Source organism: Schistocerca piceifrons, chromosome 5, assembly GCF_021461385.2.
Source record: "Schistocerca piceifrons isolate TAMUIC-IGC-003096 chromosome 5, iqSchPice1.1, whole genome shotgun sequence".
Taxonomy (NCBI): Eukaryota; Metazoa; Arthropoda; class Insecta; order Orthoptera; family Acrididae; genus Schistocerca; species Schistocerca piceifrons.
The window spans coordinates 249683549-249708809 of NC_060142.1; the positions used below are offsets into that span (position 1 = coordinate 249683549).

Below are 25261 nucleotides of genomic sequence, written 5' to 3' on the forward strand. Positions count from 1 at the left end.
TGCGCCAAGCACTGAACCTTGTGACACAATAAAGAGGTGTACCCAAACACAACAAGGAATGATAAGCATGGCTGAGAAATTCGTGCAATGATTGCTGAACAAAAATGAGGTCGCATGGAAGCATGCTCTGCTCTGAAAAGAGTCCCAAAATGATCCAACCTTTTTTTTTCCAAAAATTATCACAGGTTACAAAACTTGATGCTATGCTTCAGATCCTGAACCGAAGCAACAATCAAGCCAGTCGATGACTTCAAGTTCACCTCGCCCCAAGAAAGCTCGTCAGGTGAAATCAAACATTAAAACAATGCTGATTTGATGTTCTTATGTGAGGCGTCGACCATTGAGAGTTTGCTCTGCAGAGTCAGACAGTTAACCAGGCAATCTACTTGGAAATTTTGAAAAGATTATGTAACAGTGTGTTACAGAAGCAGCCCGATTTGTGGCAGTTAGGTGAGTGGTTTTTCCATCATGACAACACCCCTGCTCACACAACCCTGTGTACAACAGTTCTTGACCAAAAATGGTGACACCTATTCCTCACCCCCAACACTCACCCGACATTGCCCCATGTCACTCTGTTTTCTAGAATGGGAAGATGCATGAAAGTAATGTGTTTTGCTCATATTGCTGAGCTGCTGTCAAGCATAACTAAAGATGAATTTAAACAATGTTTTGAAAAACTGAATAACAGATTACACAAGTGTATTAGTGCAAATGGTGAGTACTTGAAGGGGACTGAAGGTTCGTGCATAAAATGTGAACAAATAATGTCAAAATGTTTCATACTTCCACAAGAAATTTAAGCCACCAAGATAGTTTAGTTCATCTGGACATCTTTATCATTTTGTCTTCTAATGCCTGTTACATTATTTATAAATCTGGGAGTAATACTACAACACAATGTGAAATGGAATAAATATGTAAAATTGGTAGTATGGAAGACATGGATTAGTTGGAAAAATTGCAGGAAACTGCAGTTTACCTTTTAAATTTAACAATAGTGCTACCTGATCTACAATACTCTTTCCATCTTTTGACTCATTACCAAACTTGCCTGATGGAAGATGTTTAAAGAATTTGCAATATTCTGTTAGGATCATAATACGAAACCATATCAAATGGTAACAAAGACTAAAATTGAAATAGCTGGAAGAATGGTAATGTTCTCACAAAATCCTCTTAGATAAATTTAGAGAACCAGATTTGTGATATACTGTGCAATCACTCTATCTTCATTGTTTATTCTGGATAGGAACCATGAGGATAACATAAGGTATATTAATAAGCATATAGGAGCTCATTAAATCCACATTTTGCTCACTGCACACATGAAACAAGTAGGACACAGAGTAGTTAATAATGGTACAAAGCACACACTGCAACACTCTGTACAGTGGCTTATGGAGTACATGTGGTTGTAATCATAAATGCACTCATACCAATTAAAATTTAATATGTGAAATAAATTAATTATTTCAAAAACTTTCAAGCACAATTATTATATGAGGTTCATTCAAATGAAACCGGGTCAGTGCATCTACCTTTGCCTTACACGTAAAGTGGCACCACGTAACTGCAGGCACAGTGGCGCCATGTGCACCGTTCGATGTTGCATAGCACCAGTGTGGTTTCACGCCAAAGAGAAGGTGGTCACACAAGTTATTGTCCACTACCGAACATACTGGCGAGTAAGCAGGAACAACGAGGAGTGATTCGATTTTTGGCGGCGGAGGGAGTAGGAGGCCGTGAAATGTATAGATGGATGAAGGATCTGTGTGGTGAGTACAGTCCGAGTCATTCGTTTTGTGGAATGGCACAAAAAATTCCTACAGGGGCGCGAGTCACTGGAAGACTATGGTCGTCCTGGACAGGCTCATTGTGTTATAACACCAGAAATGGTTGCAGACGTGAATGCTTTAGTCTTGGAGAACTGCATAATCACTGTGGACGAGATCCATCGGTTACTGGTTATCAGCATCGGTACCCACTCCCATCCAGGCCTGGACCCGACAGCAGCCTACTAGCTTCTTCAAGGATGGAATCTACTGGCTAGTGTCGCAATGGGATAAATGTCTGAACAGTTTTGGCGACTATTTTTTAGTATGTGTACTGTGTACAATTACATTTTTGAGTTAATAAAATCGTTACCTTTACTTTACACTAGTGACCAGCTTTCATTTGAATGCCCCTTACAAATAACTGTCACGGAACAGTTATATAATGAAATGTTGGTTACAAATTGCAGAAAATTTTCATAAAGCATTATGAACCTATCACAAAATAATGTTATATGGTAACGAAAGTTCAACAGAATGCAAATAATTTAGAAGTAAATAGGTGAATTCACTGAATGGTGGGCATGTAGAGTCACTGACGGGCACAAAAAACGAATGAAAACTTTGCTTGCTTTCAGATGAATTCTATGACAAGTTAGAACATGTGGGCGCACTTGCAAACACCAGGGCCACTACATGCATTCTAGCCCGTAAAAGGATCCATCCAGAAGCTAGCAAAGTTTTCCTTCTTTTTTGATGACCCAAGTCTGCCATTGTTCGGCGAGTTGCCCCTTTTACTCCTAAATTATTTACAAAATAATGTTTTACAACAATCAGCAGCAAATCATCAAACACACTCATTCAAATTTGGACTATATTCAGGAAGAATGACTATTACTTTCTTTACAACAGTAAAACATTAAACCTTTATTGTATGCAGACTAATGAGCATTTATCATCATTGTTACCATAATGACAGACTTTAGACAGTATAAAGCTTTCCTCATTTATCTCAATACGAAAGCAGCAACCTTTTATTTGTCACTAAGTACAGTCTATATCCAATGATTATGTAAATCTTACAGCAAGTTAACGGTTCTAGAATTAGAGGCATTTTGCATTATTCAAATTTGATGTTTAATTTAGAACTCTAAAGCAGTGCTTGTCAAAGTTGCATCAATTTCTTATAGCTGCCAACACTGCTTGTAATGCATAGTTTTAATTACTGATGCATATATATGCCTTGCAGTTGCTTAAACACTGTTAAGCAATTGACTGACCTATGACTGTGTGGTTCAACACAACTCTTGAAAGAACACAAAGAGTACTAAAAAAAACCACAACAATAATGAATTAGTCTTGAGGATATGCAGTTTGTTTATTGGTAATTCATTTGTTTTACATTTAATACTGAAACTTCTGCGATTGAAGTGTCATCGGCAGTACCTGAATCAGTATAACTGGACAGTCCTTCCACTCTTTGTCCTATACTAATAATCAATTCCTAGTACTTGTTTCCATGGTCAATAAATAAATACAATACATAAAACTATCACAGGTCATGCACATTTATTCAGGCAGCAAAATAATTTAAAAATGCCTGTTACAAACAAAATAACAAACAACTTTCACTTATTGATATAATGCTCCATAACACACAGATTCATTAAATTGTGCAATGGCTGAGAGAAGTACAAAATGGCAATATAATCTATATTAAACTCTCTCTCTCTCTCTCTCTCTCTCTCTCTCTCTCTCTCTCTCTCTCTCTCACACACACACACACACACACACACACACACACACACACACACACACACACACACACACACAGTTACTTCCACTTACTTTCAAACTTAATTACACTTGCAAATTTGGAAATATAAAATGATCTTTACTCCAACTGTATACGCTTTCAACATTAAGAGACGGGCACACAATTAAAGCTCCATCTGTGATTATAATTTTTTCAGTATTGAATATTACAACACACAAATGAAGCACTTTCCTGAACTACTGTAATCCAATAAGCACACAAGAGACTCCAGTAGGACAATACATCTGTAAACCACAACTTCACTGAACAAATCTTTATAAGACATCATACAGAATAAGGTACACAATACACATTAACTCATAATTGTTAAATAAAATTGGTATATGTCAAAGTAGAGCATTCAGAGATATATTATGTTTTTACACTTTTTATATCACATAAAAATATATTTTTAAGAAACTGTGTTCATTGCTAGTAAATACAAGATATTACTACTAAACAATATCATGGTCAATAAAGAACATGCAAACACTTTTACACATTCATTTGCAAACTATACATCTGAGAAAACAGCCAGTACAGCACAATATTACTGATATAAATTCTCATCATAGAGAGAACACAGGATGCAGCTCTCTTATCACCACATTCCTGTCCAGTGGTAACATATGCAGCAAGCTCTCACTAATGAAGAACTTTATTAAAATATATTTGCACATTTAAATATATGATAATCACATATTAAAACTTTTTTCTTTTTCCTTTTTTTTGGTATTGTGTGACTGACAGTACTGAGACTATTAGGTTACCAAGCTTTACAATTTCTTTCACTGCTGCAACCACAGCTCTCAGTACTGCTTAGAGAGTGTTGATTTCAAACAAAACTGCAGAATTACAACCTTTAACTACAACAGTAAAGATGACATGAGGGATTCTCCAACTGCCAATGGTCCCCACTTTCATAAATAACCACAGTCCGTGAGATCTGCTGCACAACAAATTCAAAATATCAGTCAATCTTCACAGCAGCATAAATCTTCCGAATAAATGCATATGCTGCAAAAAAACCGATAGTTCCAGTAAGAAGCCAAAATGTTATCACCATAATAGCTGTGTAGCCGAAATATAACAATGTGGGAATGAACTCTGTTATTTCCAGCTTGGTGACAAAATAAAATACTGAATATGCAAAGACATATATTGCTGATCCTCCTGAAACTACAAAACTTCTCCACCACCAATGGTAATCCTGAAAAAAGAAAAGAAAATGCACCAGTTACAAATAAAAGTCTTTAGCGGGCTGTACAGTAAACCAACAGACAGAACCAACTAACAGAAAACCAACTGACTTGCAGCGTGTGTACATAAAAATATCTGGAGATCATAAGACACTGTCCACGTGTGTGTGTGTGTGTGTGTGTGTGTGTGTGTGTGTGTGTGTGTGTGTGTTACTCTGTATTAAATACAACACAAGTAATTTAAAAAATTGGCATGACAATCCACGCACCCACGATTTTGAACATGTAATTTCTTCTTAAACAGCATACTATACTATGACAGTTACACAGCATACAATTCTGAAAGGTTAAATCTCTAACTACAGTGGCTCTATCAGAGTACATACTCTGAATCAACATACACATTTATTGACAGTGAATATAGTTTTAACTAGTGTTCCCGCTTATATTAAATTCTTTCCTGTGTTTTCCTGCAGTTTAGGTATCAGGTAATAAACTAATACTTTACTGATTTTCTTAAAAGAAAAATGCACTGCTTACCTCACCACACAGCTGGAAGTACACCATTACAATTGATATCTGGGAGCATGATATCACCAAGATAATGAACACAAGGAACAGGAAACCAAACAGATAATAGAATTGATTTTCCCAAATTGCAGAGAATATGAAAAACAGCTCAATAAATACAGCTCCAAATGGCAGTACACCTGCCATTAAAGTGCTGAAAACAAAGGAATAACAAAAAGTTGCTTATTTATGAATACTCCAAACTTCAATTCTAATCACTAACAAGACTCTCATTCTAATTAAAAGCCGTTTTCTGTTGTGGAACAGCACACTGACTTCACAGTCATTTATGGAGGAGGAGGGGAGGGGGAGACTGAAATTCAGCTGGACATGAATAGGTGTGATATCTATTAAGAGACTGGCAAACATGACAGTGTTCACATTGAATGACTTCAGAAAATTCTAGGAAACCAAACTCAAGTTAGCTGAAGCAGGTTTCATTGGTTGGTTGGCTAGCTGGTTGGATGGCTGAATAGTTGGTGTATTAGTCACACATTCCATGGGCCACTTCAATAATATATTATAATCATGTGAAATGAGTACATTTACAGGTTAATAAATTAATTTGTGTTTAAATATTGCAAACCATTTACAGATGAGTCCACAAAATACATAAAAATATTTTAAACGGAATTAAACTTCATAGTACATAAAGTAGCAATGGCTGAAAATTGATTACCAGCTGTGTTATGCAGGAGCCAGTAACATTACAGAGTTTATAGGACTGCTCATGAAGATTATGGACACTTGTGAGTGTAACTGCAAGAGTAACAACTTTCTGATACTCATCATGAAGCATGCACCCCTCTGAAAACAGCAAGCTATATTTGGATATCACACAACTCAGTATAATGACTTTCCAGTTCGGCAGCCTAATCATTTGGTCAATAACAACTGTACAATTGCAAGAGTCAGACCAAACCACAATTTTAGTGATTATTTTTTGTTCTACTGTGTTAATTTGTTTGTTTATAGAAAACCAAAAATTAATACAATGAACTTCACAGTTCACAATAAGATTTTACCAGCCTTCAAAATAGCACTTGTGGTTTCTGTACCACTTAACGTCCTGTTCACAGTCCTTCCACTTCAATTACCATCTGCATCTGACAAAGTCTTTGAGCTGAGTAATAAGTCCTCCATTTTCTGCCACATCTCCCATGCATCACACATTGACAGAGGTCCTTGGCACGAAGTCAGGCTAGTTTTCTTGCATGGTCCATTTCATTTGCAACCGTATGTTTTCAATGGGCTGAGGTTCGGTGCAGGAGGAGGCTATCTGAGAAGAAAAATCTCATTCTCTTCTCCAAACCACTCCTGCACTGCACCTGTTAAATGTATTGGAGGCTGCTGGAAACAGATTAATCCCTCAAGGTATATTTGTCACAAAGATGAGATCATAACATTATCCTTAATATGAGTATAATGAGCAGCATTAAGTCTGCCATTTATCTTTAAGTGTCTCAACACTAAGGGAACACTTCCAGCACCAAACTGTCACCGACATAAAGCCGCTGCAAAATTATTCGGAGATATATCTGAGATCACAACAGACACATCAGTCACTGTGGAAAATACTGATTTGTCAGAAAATATCACATTCCACTAGTCATCTACTGTTCACATCTAACACAATCACCATTAAGTTCCATGTAAAAGCAGCTTTCTTCAGCTATATCTTGCTTTTCACCACTCTCATCATTCTTTCACTATTGATGGCCAATCCTCTTCAGGACAAAACACGCTCTTCTGGAACCATAACTGCCTGCACCTCTTTACTTTTTACTGATTAAATTGGTGCCAACAAATAACATCTAGCCACAACAGAAAGAAGAGAGGGCACTAGTCACAGACCTTATGCTCGAACATGCATTTTGAACTTAGTGCTCGAAGTATATCTGGGTGATACCTTATTTCATCATTTCATATCTGCTGACATGACGTGGGTGACATCTTGTTTCATCATGTCATGCCTGCTGATGCAACCATTTCTTGCAAATGCCTAAATACAAACGTCTATGTCCAACTAGCAATTCACTTATTGCTGCAAGTAATGTCTTCCCAACCCACAAAGGAAAGAAATAATGCATGAGGGCCATTTTGAGATCCTGGCAGTGGCTGTCTGTGTATATGAAATAAGCCTGAGCAATATTATAAGGGTACACTAGTGCAACCTTCCGGAAGTTATTTGAGGGGACGTACATTACGACACATGAGTTCTATCAGAATACTTTCAGTGTGACAGGAAGGTAAGTTTTCTGGTAAACAGCAATTTGCATTACTTTCTTAAAACTGCCAGAGTGACCTTTTGGATTAAATGGTCCTGGCTCAACTGCCTGGAGAACAAACATGAGTAAGTTGCTAAGTGAAGTACCGCACAAACAGTATTTAGATTAAGTAACTAACTTTCAAAGCATGGTAAAAGAAACCCATTGATGGAATACACTCACAAATAATACCACACACATTAAATTTTATCTGTACATGCCGAGTATGTAAAGTGGTCACAAAGATGTCAACCTCTCTAACATATAGAATCAGTCATAGATTTAATGAAGCTGCTGCAGTCATTACTCTGCTAATAACTATCACTGACAATGAAAAGAGGCAAGACAGCAAGTAAATAGGCACATCCGAGTAGACAGACATATGAACTGATTTTATTAAGTGGATCTAGGCATTCTTTGTTGGAGTGTCTGCAATAAGAAATAGTGCAGATAATGAGCTAATGGAGGATCAGTGGATAACATAAAAATACAAGCAAGGGTTCCATGAATGCATAAGCCTGAAGATAATAACATGTGGTATCATATTGACATCCAGGAAATAACTGAAATCAAATGCAAGGACCCATAAAATCAGAAATGAGAAATTCTCACAATTTTAATTATGAGGGTAATCCCAAAAGTAAGGTTTCCTATTTTTTTTGTAAGCATAGAACTCTGTTTGTGTGGCAGTTGATCACACTGTTATGAAGAGTGCTTCACACGCTTTGTGTTAACATGCACACGCCGTGCTGAGGTGCTCAGTCTTGGCTTGGCAGCCATTGAGAATGGAACACCCGTTGGAGGTCACCGCCAAGTGCGAATTGCACACAGTTATTTGGTTTTTGAACGCAAAGGGCACTGCATCGATTGAAATCCATCGCCAATTGACTGAAGTGTATGGTGAGTTGTGCATGGATGTCAAAAATGTTCGTAAGTACACGTAGAGAGTTTGTAGTTGGTCAGACCGAAATTCAAGGCGAACAAAGGAGCAGGAGACCATCAATTTCTGAGGAGACAGTGTTGAAGGTTGAGCAAAGCATGCATGAAGATCAGCGGATCAGGATGATCTCTGCATGTTGGTTCCTGAGGTTTCCTGAAGCACCACTCACAGAATTGTAAGGGAAACATTGAACTACCGGAAGGTATGTGCAAGATTGGTGCCACGCATGCTGACTGAGGACCACATGCAGCAATGAGTTGATGCTTCCCGCGCATTTCTTCACTGCCTTGCAGCCGAACAGGGCAACTTTCTGGACTCAATTGTCACGGGTGACGAAACCTGGGCATACAACTTTACACCCGGGACCAAGCAACAATCACGCCAGTCGCGGCATCCTTCTTCGCCAAAGCCGCGGAAATTCAAACAAACACAGTATGCCGGTAAAGTCATGACAACCGTTTTTTGGGATCAGAAAGGGGTATTGTTGGTCGACTTTATGCCCATTGGGAGCACAATTAATGCTGACAGGTACTGTGAGACTCTGAAAAAACTCAAACGTGTAATTCACAACCGGAGAAGAGGAATGTTGAGCAAAGGCATACACATTCTCCTTGACAATGCTCGCCCACACATCACTCAGCAAACCGTTGCTCTCCTGCAACAGTTTCAGTGGAACATAATCACCCACCCACCCTATAGTCTTGACTTGGCACCCAGTGACTATCACCTGTTCCTTAAGTTAAAAGAACATTTGGCCGGAAAGCGATTCAGCTCCGACGACGAGGTGAAAGAAGAAGTTCATAACTTCCTGAACAGCATGGCGGTGAGTTGGTATGACATGGACATACAAAAACTGCCACAGCGTCTAAAAAATTGCATTGACAGAATTGGTGATTATGTCAAAAAATAGCTAAATTTTCAAGCTGTAAGCTGATGTAAACCATTGTAGAAATAAACAGATCTGTGTACTTATAAAAAAATAGGAGACCTTACTTTGGGATTACCCTCATTTTTAAATGCATTTTATTACCTTTAGAGCTAACCAGAACTTTTTAATTTACTATTCTGTTAACACCTCTATTCCATAACACTAAGACATACGCAAGACAGTTGAAAGTTTACCCCCAAATGTATGCAAATGCACTGAATGAAATAAGATACATTACATATTACTCAAAACATAGGCAAAATGGCAAAATAAGTATTTACTCGTCACTAAAAAAATCATTTGTCATTGATCACTCACCACAGGAAAGGATTCATGTACCAAAGTTGATCTGGGACTTGACGTGGAATCTGATTTGTCCGTACTGGATGCTGGAAAGGCTGTTTGCGAAACCCAAAGTAATAACCCAAGTATACAAGTGGTAAGGAAATGCCAAACCACATACATAACAGTGACACCATTGTGGAGAATGGTACTGCACCACTGGAATGTTTCCCCCAGATAAAAAAGTTTAAGAAGAAACAAACTCCAAAAACAATTGCTGGATAAAAAGTGGCAGTCTGAAACAGAACAAAACAGTTTGTGCTGAAAGCTGATACTTACACTATCAGTACAGAAAACGTAATGTACAAGAAACCAGTGAGCACAAAAAAAGGCAAATTCGTCGCAGTGTAAAAAGAAAGAGTAAAGATTAGGATTTAATGACTGCACCAAGACACTTATTAGAGACAGAACAAGTTGGGACAGCAAAAGAAGGGGAAAGAAAAGTCCTACTGTCACGTGACATAGTACGACTCATTCTTCCCATCTTATGTTTTTTCTACCCCCATAAAAAACCAATTTTTTGCCAATTTTTATCTTGTCTTCAATACATTTAAATCTCAAGATCTTATTTACACCCAATTGTTCAGGCTATCATTTTGTTTGTCCTGTTTACAGTGATGTAATTAGTTTTCACTTAGACACACACAACCTGAAAATATAATTAATTGATGACAGCATTACAGTTCACAATATGTAAAACCTGTGAGTTAACCAATACATTTGAGAAAGGTGACCCACATCAACAGAAGATCTGTTGATAAAATACTCTGAATTATCAAAAACTAATTGACTGAAGAGATAATTAGCATTCAAGTTCATAACCAGCCCAGATTTCATCATAACCATTGTTAGAGTCAGAACTTCGACTAATTTTTTGTTACTTTAATTTTTATGTACAAAATGACAGATAACATTCATCAATTAACTAACTCATTAATAATTTCATGTAATTTACCCTAATCTCTATAAGTAAAAGGCAATGTCCCGACTGACTGACTCACTCACTCACTCACTCACTCACTCAAACATCGTCCCCAGCCCAGACCACTAAGGATAGAAACTTTAAATTTGCAGAAGGTGTTTATCTTATCCTGCAACAGTTGTTTAAAAAGGGATTTTTTAAATTTCCATGTTTATGGGGGGTGAAATAGGAAATGAAAGGTTTTTTGAAAGTATGTTGTTATTAAGACAATTTTTAAGGAAGACCTATGAAAACTGGTATCTGGTTCCTTAATGGGAAATAAAGAAACACACGTTTCAGCAGTTTTGGAAATTTAACGCCTACACTGGTGAAATAGTGGGTAAAAGACTTTTTTGTCAGTAAATCATTTTTATTAAAGAACTGCTTAAGTATTTTAAAAGCAACACTGATGACAACTGGTATTTGACATCTTATTTAGAAGTAAAAAAGAGAGGGAGAGGGAGGGGGGGTGGGGGGGGGGGGGGGGGGGTAGAGAGTAAAATCTAAAATCTAGCTTAGCTGATTTTCAAAGCAGAATGTACTTTATGAAGTAACAATTTATTCTTACACCCATCTTTCAGTAATCCGTTGTCACCCAAAATTGGTAGTTCGCAGTTAGAAAGTCCAGAAGTAAAACCTATGTCAGGCGCAAAAATATGCGCACTGTCATCTATGGAACTAAGAACTTTAATATTTAATAATTTTCAAGTTATTACTGTAACCTATATTAATGAACATTTTAAGTGAATTATGTTATAATTAGCAGGAGTATGGAATATTATTTCCATCGAAACAAGAGCTTGTTGGACAAAGTGATGCTCACTAACAGAATTAGATTAACTACTGAGGGGTAATTCACTATAATAAATTACAACAACAGAGTACTAAGTGCAAAATGTAACATTTTCAAGCAAATGTGTACTGTATTTTGTGCCACAATAGAATAATTAACTCTGCCACTAGACAGATTGTTAGGTAATGTAGGCGCTGGTCTTGTTCAGTGAACTAACAATTTTTCACTGTTAACAAACAGGTCACTGTTATTCCTAATCAAACTTTGCAAGGAATAAATGTTTGTGTTAATGCAAACTAAATGGTGGTGATTTGTACATTTTTATGCATTCACAGTCCCGCCCTCATCTAAACTTTCAGCACAGCCGTGATCAAGAGTGGTGTTACTGAGGAGAGACTACAAGAACTAGGTCAGTGTCCTTTTCAACTGCATCATCGTGACATTTGCCTTAAGCAATTTAGAGAAAGTACCAAAAATCCTAAACCTGTATGGCCAGGCATAGATTTAACTGCCATTCTTCTGAATGCGAGTTAAGTGTCATTGCAGTACAGTACTCAATAATGGTCGTAGTTGGTGAAGGAGGAGCAATTACTGAAGTGTACACGGTAAGGTAAAGAACTGTCTTGGTAAAATGTTTTATTGTTCCAGGTTCACTTAGCAGACCTCATGTATACAAGTTCTCAAAGTCTTTCTGAAGGGTGATGGCCAGTTCAATTAAGACTGAAGACAATTCTAAAAACAGAGATTTTACTCTCAATACGCACAGAGCACAGAAAGCCACAGTTTATTATGTTATATAAACAGCATTTTCTGCGAGGGAATAAAATTGTGCAATAAATGACCATGAGAACAACGGCTAATTCAGGTAATGTATTCAAAAGGGAATAACAGTGTAACTTAAAAAATAAATACTACATAGTCAAGTATTACTTAGGTAAAGTGTAGGGAATGGAAAAAATCTAATATAAATTAATAATACAACACCTCTGACTTTTTACAACATACTAACATTAAAAATGGAATTGGAGACACTTTTCGAGTAATGTAACATTAAAAAAAGGGTTAAATAAGTTTTGCTTACAATTGTACTCACTGCCTCCCAAAATTACTTGTGGCAACATGCACATTGCCACAACCTGTAAGATGCTGCAATTTCAGCTACATGTTCTAAAATTTTCTTTTGAAAACATGGATAATATGAAAAAATGACTAAAAAATAAGAAAGGGATATGTACAGCCTCCGACAAAGTTCGGTGAACAGTCCTGTAACATTAACGTAGATGACCTATGAACTACAGTTACCTTACTGTCCTTCGAAATAGTCACCTCCTACAACTATGCACCACTGAGCTCTGCACTTCATGTCCTGGAAACTTTGCATGAAGTCCTCCTTTGTGATGGTGTTCAACAGCCGTGTCACGTTTCGTTGGGTGCCAGGAATATCACCAAATCTCTTTCCTTTCAAAGCGAGTTTGAGTGATGATATTGGCTGTGTGTGGGCAAGTGGTGTTGTGAACAAAAAACAGGAACTTTGTTGTGCATATTGGGGTCGTATCCTGCGGAGACGTCGCATGAAACGGGTCAAAATTTCAACGTACTGTGCAGCGTTCAGTATTGTTTCCTCAGGTAGAAATTCCTTGTGGATAATCCCTTGACTACCGAAAAAGGTGATGAGCATTGTTTTGATGCGTGATTTTTCAGCTCTGACCTTTTTCAAACGAGGTGATGTTGGAGAACGCCATTCTATGCTTCACCGCTTCGTTTCAGAGTCGTACCGGAGACACCAGGTTTCATCCTTAGTGAATACGGTTCAAGAAATTGGGTGTCGCATCCATCATTTCACCAAAATCCTGTGAAGCCTCTAAACGTGACTGCTTCTGATCATCAGTCAAGTGATGTGGCAGAAGACAACACATTTTTCTCTTCCCTAACTCCTGGGTAAGGATTTGTCACACAGACTCACAGTTCACCTGTAGTTCATCTGATATCATGCGCACAGTTAATCAGCTGTCGTTCATGATTAATGTCTTCACTTTCTCAATGTTTTCGTCACTGACAGCAGTCGCTGGTCTTCCACTATGTGGATTGTCAGAAACACTTTCCCAGTCTCCTTGAAAACGAGTGAACCACTCTTACACACACTTTATGGACAGTGCTTGATCCCTATAAACATGTACCAGCATTGCATGCATTTCTTTCAGTGTCTTACCAAGCTTAAAACAAAACTTTAAATTGATCCTTTGTTCATTCATTGTCCTGTTCTCAGTTCAGAACCAACGCACTAAAGAAGCACTTCGTCCAACAGGTCTAACATGGAACACACAGGGTGCTCAACTGAACTACGCTGGGGGCAGGTTACCAACACCGGGGGCTATGCAGGTGCAGCGCTGTGAGTTGCCAGTGTTGCCTGATTGACCGTTCTGACTTCATTCACCGAATTTTATTGTCAGAGGTTGTAGCTTGCTGATGACTTACAGAAAATATGGATGAGTCAGCTACCCAAGTAACACATTAATAACTCCTCCCTAGACTTTGTTGGACATTTCACAGACTCTTCAAAGTCGTGCCACATTTGTCTCATTGTCAACAAAAATAAAACTTAGGTCTACAAATACATCAGACACTACCCTAATGTCAGAAGGTAAAAGTAGTCAACTAAAATGTGGCACACTGTATTTGTACACCACAATCACCACACACTGGAAGGTCCTATCGTTGGAGTAAGAAGCCACGCATTATGCATTCTGTAGACAGGTGAGAAGGACCTCATCCCTTCTGCATGGTTGTAAGGAAATAAGCTACAGCCATGTTTGCTGATTTTGCTAACAGCAGTTTATTGTCCATCACTCCAACCATTCTTTTCCCAACTAGACATGACTCTGTCCCCCAGAAGTGAGTTCATCACATGTCAGGGGGATGATCTATGAACCACCGTATTACCATTGTGTCTCTCCTTTGCTGCTACATCTGCCAATTCATTGCTATGAATTACCGTGTACCCTGGCAGCCAGCAGGACTACACCTCCTTCCCAAGACTCTGTATGTGAGAAAGGCAGTTCTGTACATTCTGCTGTATTGTCTGCTGAGTATAGTATTGTAGAAACAGTAGACCACTAAAGAAGAGGGAGCGGATGAGGAATATTTCAATCCAAATGCTTCTCATCTGCTCCAATGCCCTCGAGGCTACGGTTAATTGCATAATCGCAGAAATTCATGTAGTTACGGGAGCTTGAGAACACAATCAGGAAATACCACTGAGCCGAGACTTGTCTGTAAATACAGCTATAATGTACTGGTGCTCATATAATTTCTTAAAAAAAATTGTCCTAAAAACATGTGCCAGAGTGCACTTTCTCTTTTACCTCACTAACTCTAAAAATTACTCAATGCTGCTCCTGTAAGTTGGGTGGCAGTCAGTCACAATACGGAATATGGTTTGCTACTTGACCCACACAAAGTATCTAGTTCAAGCTTCACATAGAACCCAAAGGGTCTCATTGCTCAGAGACAATTTGAGAAAATTTCTTACATAGCAGGGCTAACAATGGTTTGGTATGCTCAAGACTGAAACAGAGAGAATCTTACATGACTGGCCCACCATTTGCTGACTGGCCCACCATTTGCAGCTTGATGGTAAGTGGTAGCCTCTAGCTTGAGCACAGAGACTTGGTATAGGGCTCGTCCTGAAGAACGTGGTCAGAATCAATGGTCTGTAGGTAAGTACGTGTCTATAATCCATATGCTGTGCATCCATAATCTAGCCAAAATCTCATGAAAACTTTATAAAACTCAGGCAGACAAGCCCTGTATCCTATCCTGTTGTTGTTGATGTGGTCTTCAGTCCTGAGACTGGTTTGATGCAGCTCTCCATGCTACTCTACCCTGTGCAAGCTTCTTCATCTCCCAGTACCTACTGCAATCTACATCCTTCTGAATCTGCTTAGTGTATTCACCTCTTGGTCTCCCTCTACGATTTTTACCCTCCACGCTGCCCTCCACTGCTAAATTTGTGATCCCTTGATGCCTCAACACATGTCCTACCAACCAATCCCTTCTTCTAATCAAGTTGTGCCACAAACTTCTCTTCTCCCCAATCCTATTCAATACCTCCTCATTAGTTATGTTCTCTTCTCCCCAATCCTATTCAATACCTCCTCATTAGTTATGTGATCTACCCATCTAATCTTCAGCATTCTTCTGTAGCACCACATTTCAAAAGCTTCTATTCTCTTCTGGTCTAAACTATTTATCGTCCATGTTTCATATCCATACATGGCTACACTTCATAGAAATACTGTTAGAAAAGACTTCCTGATACTTAAATCTGTACTCGATGTTAACAAATTTCTCTTCTTCAGAAATGCTTTCCTTGCCATTGCCAGTCTGCATTTTATATCCTCTCTACTTCGACCATCATCAGTTACTTTGCTCCCCAAATAGCAAAACTCCTTTACTACTTTAAGTGTCTCATTTCCTAATCTAATTCCCTCAGCATCAACCGACGTAATTCGACTACATTCCATTATCCTCGTATGCTTTAGTTGATGTTCATCTTATACCCTCCTTTCAAGACACTATCCATTCCATTCAACTGCTCTTCCAAGTCCTTTGCTGTCTCTGACAGAATTACAATGTCATCGGCGAACCTCAACGTTTTTATTTCTTCTCCATGGATTTTAATACCTACTCCATTTTTTTTTTGTTTCCTTCACTGCTTACTCAATATACAGATTGAATAACATAGGGGATAGGCTACAACCCTGTCTCACTCCCTTGCAAACCACTGCTTCCCTTTCATGTCCCTCGACTCATATAACTGCCATCGGCTTTCTGTACAAATTGTAAATAGCCTTTCGGTTCCTGTATTTTACCCCTGCCACCTTCAGAATTTGAAAGAGCATATTCCAGTCAACATTGTCAAAAGCTTTCTCTAAATCTACAAATGGTAGAAATGTAGGTTTGCCTTTCCTTAATCTAGCTTCTAAGATAAGTCGTAGGGTCAGTATTGCCTCACGTGTTCCAACATTTCTACGGAATCCAAACTGATCTTCCCCGAGGTCGGCTTCATCTGTACAGAATCCGCGTTAGTATTTTGCATCCGTGACTTATTAAACTGATAGTTCGGTAATTTTCACATTTGTCAACACCTGCTTTCTTTGGGATTGGAATTATTCTATTCATCTTGAAGCCTGAGGGTATTTCACCTGTTTCATATATCTTGCTCACCAGATGGTAGAGTTTTGTCAGGACTGGCTCTCCCAAGGCTGTCAGTAGTTCTAATGGAATGTTGTCTACTCCTGAGGCCTTGTTTCGACTCAGGTCTTTCAGTGCTCTGTCAAGCTCTTCACGCAGTATTGTATCTCCGATTTCATCTTCACCCAAATCCTCTTCCATTTCCATAATATTGTCCCCAAGTACATCGCCCTTGTATAGACCCTCTATATACTCCTTCCACCTTTCTGCTTTACCTTCTTTGCTTAGAACTGGGTTTCCATCTGAGCTTTTGATATTCATACACGTGGTTCTCTTTTTTCTGAAGGTCTCTTTAATTTTCCTGTAGGCTGTATCTATCTTACCCCTAGTGAGATAAGCCTCTACATCCTTACATTTGTCCTCTAGCCGTGCCTGCTTAGCCATTTTGCACTTCCTGTCGATCTCATTTTTGAGACGTTTGTATTCCTTTTTGCCTGCTTCATTTACTGCATTTTTATATTTTCTCCTTTCATCAATTAAATTCAGTATTTCTTCTGTTACCCAAGGATTTCTACTAGCCCTCGTCTTTTTACCTACTTGATCCTCTCCTGCCTTCACTACTTCATCCCTCCAAGCTACCCATTCTTCTTCTACTGCATTTCTTTCCCCCATTCCTGTCAATTGTTCCCTTATGCTCTCCCTGAAACTCTCTACAACCTCTGGTTTAGTCAGTTTATCCAGGTCCCATCTCCTTAAATTTCCACCTTTTTGCAGTTTCTTCAGTTTTAATCTACAGGTCATAACCAATAGATTGTGGTCAGAATCCACATTTGCCCCTGGAAATGTCTTACAAGTTAAAACCTGGTTTCTAAATCTCTGTCTTACCATTATATAATCTATCTGAAACCCGTCAGTATCTCCAGGCTTCTTCCATGTATACAACCTTCTTTCATGGTTCTTGAACCAAGTGTTAGCTATGATTAAGTTGTGCTCTGTGCAAAATTCTACCAGGTGGCTTCCTCTCATTTCTTACCCCCAATCCACATTCACCCACTACGTTTCCTTCTCTCCCTTTTCCTACTGCCGAATTCCAGTCACCCATGACTATTAAATTTTCGTCTCCCTTCCTTCACAATCTGAATAATTTCTTTTATTTCATTATACATTTCTTCAATTTCTTCGTCATCTGCAGAGCTAGTTGGCATATAAACTTGTACTACTGTAGTAGGCGTGGGCTTTGTATCTATCTTGGCCACAATAATGTGTTCACTATGCTGTTCGTAGTAGCTTACCCGCATTTCTATTTTCCTATTCATTATTAAACCTACTCCTGCATTACCCCTATTTGATTTTGTATTTGTAACCCTGTATTCACCTGACCAAAAGTCTTGTTCCTCCTGCCACCGAACTTCACTAATTCCCACTATATCTAACTTTAACCTATTGATTTCCCTTTTTAAATTTTCTAACCTACCTGCCCAATTAAGGGATCTGACATTCCACGCTCCGATCCGTAGAACGCCAGTTTTCTTTCTCCTGATAACGACATCCTCTTGAGCAGTCCCCGCCCGGAGATCCGAATGGGGGATTATTTTACCTCTGGAATATTTTACCCGAGAGGACGCCATCATCATTTAACCATACAGTAAAGCTGCATGCCCTCGGGAAAAATTACGGCCGTAAGTTCCCCTTGCTTTCAGCCGTTCGCAGTACCAGAACAGCAAGGCCATTTTGGTTAGTGTTACAAGGGCAGATCAGTCAATCATCTAGACTGTTGCCCTTGCAACTACTGAAAAGGCTGCTGCCCTTCTTCAGGAACCACACGTTTGTCTGGCCTCTCAACAGATACCCCTCCGTTGTGGCTGCACCTACGGTACGGCTATCTGTATCGCTGAGGCACGCAAGCCTCCCCACCAACGCCAAGGTCAATGGTTCATGGACATCTATAAATAAGTCATATCAAGATATTCACTGCCTTCAAGGTCCTTTAAGTGTGGAATCAAGTATGAGGCTCAGAAACAACAAAACTATGTCCCTCGTTGGCAAGATACCAAAAGATTTTGGGTACAACCCTGGTTTATGATCGCTCCAACTAGTGCCCACTACTGGTGGAGACTGAACAGAGTTAGTCCCACGAAGTGCACAACTAGCTCATTGGTGTCCTAGGTGTGCTACACATAATTGACTCAACAGGGCACACAAGCACCCTTTTGGAGGTGGAATGTTCCTCAAAGATAATCTCACAATTCAGTAGTGACGATGTGGTGTGTATTCTTTCTAAAGGTACTAGTCACACGCAAGGTGCTGCAGGCAAGTAAGTGAATATGACTGTACTTCTGAATAGTAGGTTTCCGTATCATTTGTTTGTAACAAACTATGGCAGATGTGTTAGGAGGCTTTTTCATCTAATGTAACCATCTCCCCCTCCCTATAAAACAAACCTGCTGCCTTGTGTGGTTTTCAATGTTCTGATACAACACATTGCCATCGGAGTGACCATTAGGCCACGTGGCCTGTTCTCGAACTTCCTGAGAGACCAACCATGGTGTTCCTGTGTCCTGTGACATGCTGTGAGCAAATGTGTAAAGGAATTGCATTAAACAGCAGCTGTTGTTACATAAAACCATATTTACTGTCACAATTAATTTCAGCCCCTAGGCCAATTTCAAGTAATCAGGAAATGGTTATCACAAAAGAAGTTTACAATCTGTTGTAACGAAAAAGCACCCTTCATATCAGGCTGGACAAATGACATGTTATTTTGTCCAACAGTGCTCCTTATCTTGGATATACTGCATAACTAATTACTAATCACTTGAGAATGGTCTAGAGGTCAAAACAGGTTGTAATAATAAAAAGAGCTGGATTTTAATATTAACGAGTAACAGGTAATGATGCACCATGTCCAAGATAAGGAGCATGTTAGATGAAACAACAGTATACAGTTCCCCTTCTATGCCCTTAATGAGGAGAATTTTCTGGACAGCATGGCTGCTCACCAGTTTTGGTGAACTAGCCCAATTGTTGCACTGTGGCACATCTATCTGCTATTATAATCTGCAATAATAAACAGTTACTCTTGTCAGACACACAGTTTTTCAAAACAGAGGTTTTCCTCTAGTCAAGCTACTCAAAGTACACCACTGATAAGGTGGAACATGAAAAGCTCCATATCTGCACGGTGTCAGAGAAGGTGTGCACCACACTTTGGATAACCACTTATGACCAGGCTCAGATCCATTGATACTTCTTTCCTTATCAATCATGCATGCAACTGTTGAACCAGTGGCCTATACAACGTCCGACAATAACCCAGTAACGTGACATGCTAAACGCCATTGTGGCAACAGCTCTCACTGATGCTGCAACCTTATGTAACTCATATGCTCCTGAGTGTACTTTCACATTATATAACAGCAAAATAAAAAATTAAACAATGGATAATCCAGGATGGAATGTAACAATACCAGAGAAGGAAAGTTGCTACTCCCCATATGACAGAGATGCTGAGTTGCGATAGGCACAGCAAAAAGATTCACACAATTATAGCTTTCGGCCATTAAGTGTAGTTTCAGCTCTCTGAGACTGCAGACGTGTGGGCAAGTTGCATTTGTGTGTGTGTGTGTGTGTGTGTGTGTGTGTGTGTGTGTACTGCTGACAAAGGCCTTAATGGCCGAAAGCTACAGTTGTGTGAATCTATTTGCTGCGCTGTGCCTATCGTGACTCAGCATCTCTGCTATAAGGTGAGTAGCAACTTTCCTTCTCTGGTATTGCAACATCAAAAATTCTCAGCTTGGCATAGAGACAACATTTTTTTTTATAAAAATGATAGATCACTATTCCCCACATAAAGGTGATGGTGAGATACAGGTGGCAAATGGAAATACTGAACTTTTGAGCTGAGAACTCTCAGGTTTTCAAAACTCATCTAGTGCAGTCCCCATCAATCACTCTTTCCTTCTTGACTGGTAAGTTTCCCCTGCTCTGGGGTTCTGGGCAACTTTTCCAAACTCTCCCAGTTTCCTGCAGTTATTTTTCTTCACCCTTCTTCCTTCCCCTTCACACTTTGTCAAGAGGAGGAGCCACTGGTTCCAAAAGCTTGCAAATTTCAATACCTTTGTGTGTGTTTTCTGCTGCCACTGCTTGTTGAGCAGATTTTTTATCTACACAATTACATCAAAGTATATTTTCTGGTGCAACTTGCAATGTGTAAGGCAACAATATTAAAACTAGGAAAAAAAGGTTATTCTTGAAGTTATGTGGAACCAGCCAGCATAAGCCTTAAACAAGTAAAGTTTGATAATGTGAATGAGTTTTTAAGTAAATTAAGGATAACTGATGGACATTAGGTGAAGCTATTTTACAACAAAAATTCCCTCCCTCCCCCAAACTAAGGTACTGACCCATACTTCTGTAACTATAGCTCGTGTCACATACACTGGCCTACTACTGGCTACTTCATGTATAATTACCAGGATGAACTGTACTGTCCCTAAGACAGCAGCACTTGATGTATGGCAAGCTAGGTCAGTTTGTAAAAGTGTTATGAACTTAAAAAAAAAAAAAGACTGACTTGTAATCAAATGGCTGTGGCAACATACTGTATAAACTCTGTTCTGCATGGAAGTCAGCTTACAGGCACTGGAGCATTTTAGTAATCTCAGATGTTCTATGTAATCCATCAAAGAGAATCTGATTTGGCATAAAGATATATAAAGTATGCTCTTCTCTTCAGAGAATGGATACTGTTCTAATCGGAAGATACATGCTGGAAGAGAGGAACTGTGAGAGACTCTGGGGAACATGGAACAATTAACATGGACAACCAGTGTAGCTCTACCAACCTGTTCAGGGATTTGCTAGGCACAACAACTCACTCATGCTCTAAGACCAACAAGAAAAAATACGCCACCCGTGCTCAATAGAACTAAACTGAGGAAAGAGGAACTAACATTTCCTTTATCAAACAATATTCTTGCAGTGAAATGGGTTGCTTGGAAAAACGTTCACCTAATGTCAACATTTAATGACAGACCAGAGTATTTGGAGATGCTGGACAAAAGGTTAAGACCTAACTGTTTTATCGACTACAACCAAGAAATGGATGCAATTGACAAATGTGATCATCTGTCCTCATATCCACTTACGTGAAGATTTTCAAGGAGTATCAGAAGATGTATTTATATCCCTGGACACACCAATGTTAAATGCAAGCATAATCTGCCACATACTGAACCCAGCACCCAAGACAATGTCCATGACACACTGGTTCATTGTGGCGGAGCAGCTCTTGAAGAATGCACTTTTCCATTCTACACTTGTAAGGGACAATAAAGTAATGTAGAAAATCCACTAAGGCTTCAGGCTTCAAGCAGCAAGCTGGAGAATTTTCCAGTGAAAATAATGCCAACTTGGACAAAAACTGATTGCTCTAGAAGGAGCAAAATATGTTATGAACGAAGAGATCATGGGGGAAACCTGTTTCAAATGTAATGTATGTTTAGTTGCCCTTCATGTGGATGAATGTTTCACAATACACCATACACAACTGGACAACATATGAATGTTTATGACAAATAAAAAACAATATCACTTTTTGTAAGCTGTAGTGCTAATGACTGGAATTACTGATTTAGCATAACCTGTGAGTATAAATTTACATATTAATCACAGAGTTTTCCCATCAAGTAAAAAATTGTTCTATATGTCTCCTGTCGCACTTATAACAAGGAATCCTCATATATACCTGAAAGAAAAAATCAATTCCCTAATACATCCTTGTTATGAATTACAGTGGTGTAAATGCGGCACAATACAAAATGCACAAATGTCCCAACAAATAACCTACCAGAAAAGCTGCCCTCTTCCATTCTCTTCCTTTCATTGTCTTATATAACCTTGCAGAAAAATAACCAGCAATCAGACCCATAAAGACGTAGAGAAAAATTGCTGCAGTCATGAGGGCTCCCCGAGATGCCGGTGAAAGCATGCCCAGCATTGCAAAGACTGAAAAAACAACACAATGGAATAATAAGCACAGATGTATGTATGCACAATGTAACATAAAAAAGTCAATACAGTTTAAGTCCGTTTAACACTGATGAAACACACACAGTCAAAAGACAAAAATAATTACTATATCACTGTCTGCTGGAGGCACACTTAATCATCTCATATTTGGAAAGACTTCAGTCTCATACATCTCAGGATGTGAATGTTTCGCTTATTCAAGTTCTGCAAACAAAACCAAGAAATAAACATTCTGTGCGAGGAACACCATGAATCAGGTTAACTAACCTTGTGTACAATAGTATTATTGTAAACACCATCTCATTCACAATTCAAAGAACAGAATGTTTCAACGACAAAAAATATGCAAATAAATAACTAATCATATTTTAAACTTAATTGACAAACTATTATGTATAAATCCAATGCAGAAGAAAAGAATTGTTATGTATTTAATCATAAGCCATCTCTGACTTTAAGATATGATTACCTCAAACATTAACAAGAAAAGGAAATCATTTATGAAAATTGCAATTATATTCTCTCAATACTCACTCACTCACACACACACACACACACACACACACCCCAAGAACAGTGTTATCTCCCAGTGTGGCGGCATGTTTCACGTAGGTCAGTGAAAATAACACGTAATTCACTTAATTTCTCAAGGCAAACGTTCACTTGTTCACAATGTCATTATATGTAATGAACTATATCTATTTTCTGTATTCGTAACATCACTTCTATATCTCTTGTAGCCATACTCCATAGCAGTAAGACTGGGGTACAGATACATCTTGTAGTGCCCCCAGAATTTTACGAAAGTCTAGAGACACTTGTGTTCCAGCCGTTTCGAACACGCGTTATTTTAAAGCAGGGCGTAAGGATGAGCATGGGATACTGCACCCATTTATTGTTTGTGCATGCGAAACTGGCAGGGAAATAATTCGTCGGGGCTGGCAAATGTTCAACGCGACCTGTCAAGAATAAGCAAATACGGCCCAGAAGCTCCATGGCCTGCTGCAAAGAGTAATGTAGTATTGTATTGTTAAAAAAACAAACGGAGAGACTCGAAATAGTGACTGTTTATTATACGTTGAACTGCTGTTGAGAGTACATGGACTGGGTGTGGATAGTCAGCCATGATAAAAGCTTATGTATTAATTGTGTTCAAAAATGTGTAATTAACTGATTGTGGGTGTCCGGTAATGTGTGGGCTTAGGTCATCAATAGTAGCGTATTTTTTAAATAAGAAGAGAGAGGAGAGAGAGTGAAAATGTCCCCTTCCTAGCAGTGAAATCTTCAGAGAAGCGTCTGGTGCTAGCAGAAGACATCGGCGCTGCAAGAAAGCAGAACCAGCATTCTTCAACAATTAAGGCCACGAAAATGCTTAAGCTGTATAGAGATAGCTTAACATTACACCGGGCCACCACAATCTGTAATGCTAAAACACTATGCTGGAACCTGATACAAGCTGAAACGTAGTGGCAAATTCAGTTTTCAATTTCGTCTAAATATTGACTGAATTTAAAAAGTTTTCATAATCTACTCATTAAGCAGTATAGTATTATGTTAACAATTCAACACAATAAGATGAATATTACAGTTCAAAACTGTGTCTTTGTCTTGAGGCAGCATAATGCATGGCACACAGATACCCAGACTTCATTCACCCATTATTTGAGAATGATAGCAATTAAGTGGCTTCCAACAAATTTTACACACACTTTCAAATCCCTATGAAACTTTTTCTCACCCCACCACCCAAAAAAAAAAAAAAAAAAAAAAAAAAAAAAAAAAAAAAAAAAAAAAAAAAAAAAAAAAAATTGATGAAAGGGATAATGTTTATCGCTTACTACATGTTTGCTGTTCATGTAACATCAGCATTAGACATGAAGGTTTAATTTATTTCTTCTTTACTACTCACTATATTTGCAAACAATATCTACATATATTATCACTCAATGTATCTGCAATACTGTATCATTGTACGTCACACAGTTCAGGAGACATGTAAAACATGGAGATGTGGAAAAACTAGCTTTTGCTTAAAACGGAGTGCAAATTACCCTGTTTATATTCATCTAGTGTTTCATAATGTGAGCTCTTAGAAGCTACCAACAAACTTTAAGCACAATGTCAAATCTTCCCCAAACTTTTTCTCGCTTAACATGCTTAAAGAAAAACATGTGACACATTAACTTATTTATAATGTAAGCTGTTTTATATATGGGAGTTCGATTCTTCAAAGAAATGAAGGTTTTCTGATTTGAAATACTGATGCACTGTGCACAAATGTCAAATTCTACATCTAAATAACTAACAATGTTTGATTCATATAGAATCCCCTTTTCGCCATAGTTTTGTCTTCTTTAACAAGTACGCAATCTGACAAGAACCAGAACAAGCCCTACATTTTGAACTTAGGTTCTCTTTTCCTTCAGTCCCTACATTATTTCTGTTGG

General features: G+C 38.5%; 1 protein-coding gene across 1 annotated transcript in view; it reads right to left on the reverse strand.

Moving 5' to 3' along the window:
- Window positions 1-3134: 3134 nt before the first annotated feature.
- The window catches only part of LOC124798037 (transmembrane 9 superfamily member 4), a 57735-nt gene continuing 35608 nt past the window's right edge, over window positions 3135-25261 (reverse strand). Inside the window, exons 7-10 of the mRNA XM_047261257.1 lie at window positions 22633-22790; window positions 9814-10073; window positions 5331-5514; window positions 3135-4801 (exon numbers count right to left, since the gene is read on the reverse strand). Coding sequence (XP_047117213.1) covers window positions 4562-4801; window positions 5331-5514; window positions 9814-10073; window positions 22633-22790 — 842 coding nt within the window. The 3' untranslated portion in view covers window positions 3135-4561. The remainder of the gene's footprint in view (window positions 4802-5330; window positions 5515-9813; window positions 10074-22632; window positions 22791-25261) is intronic.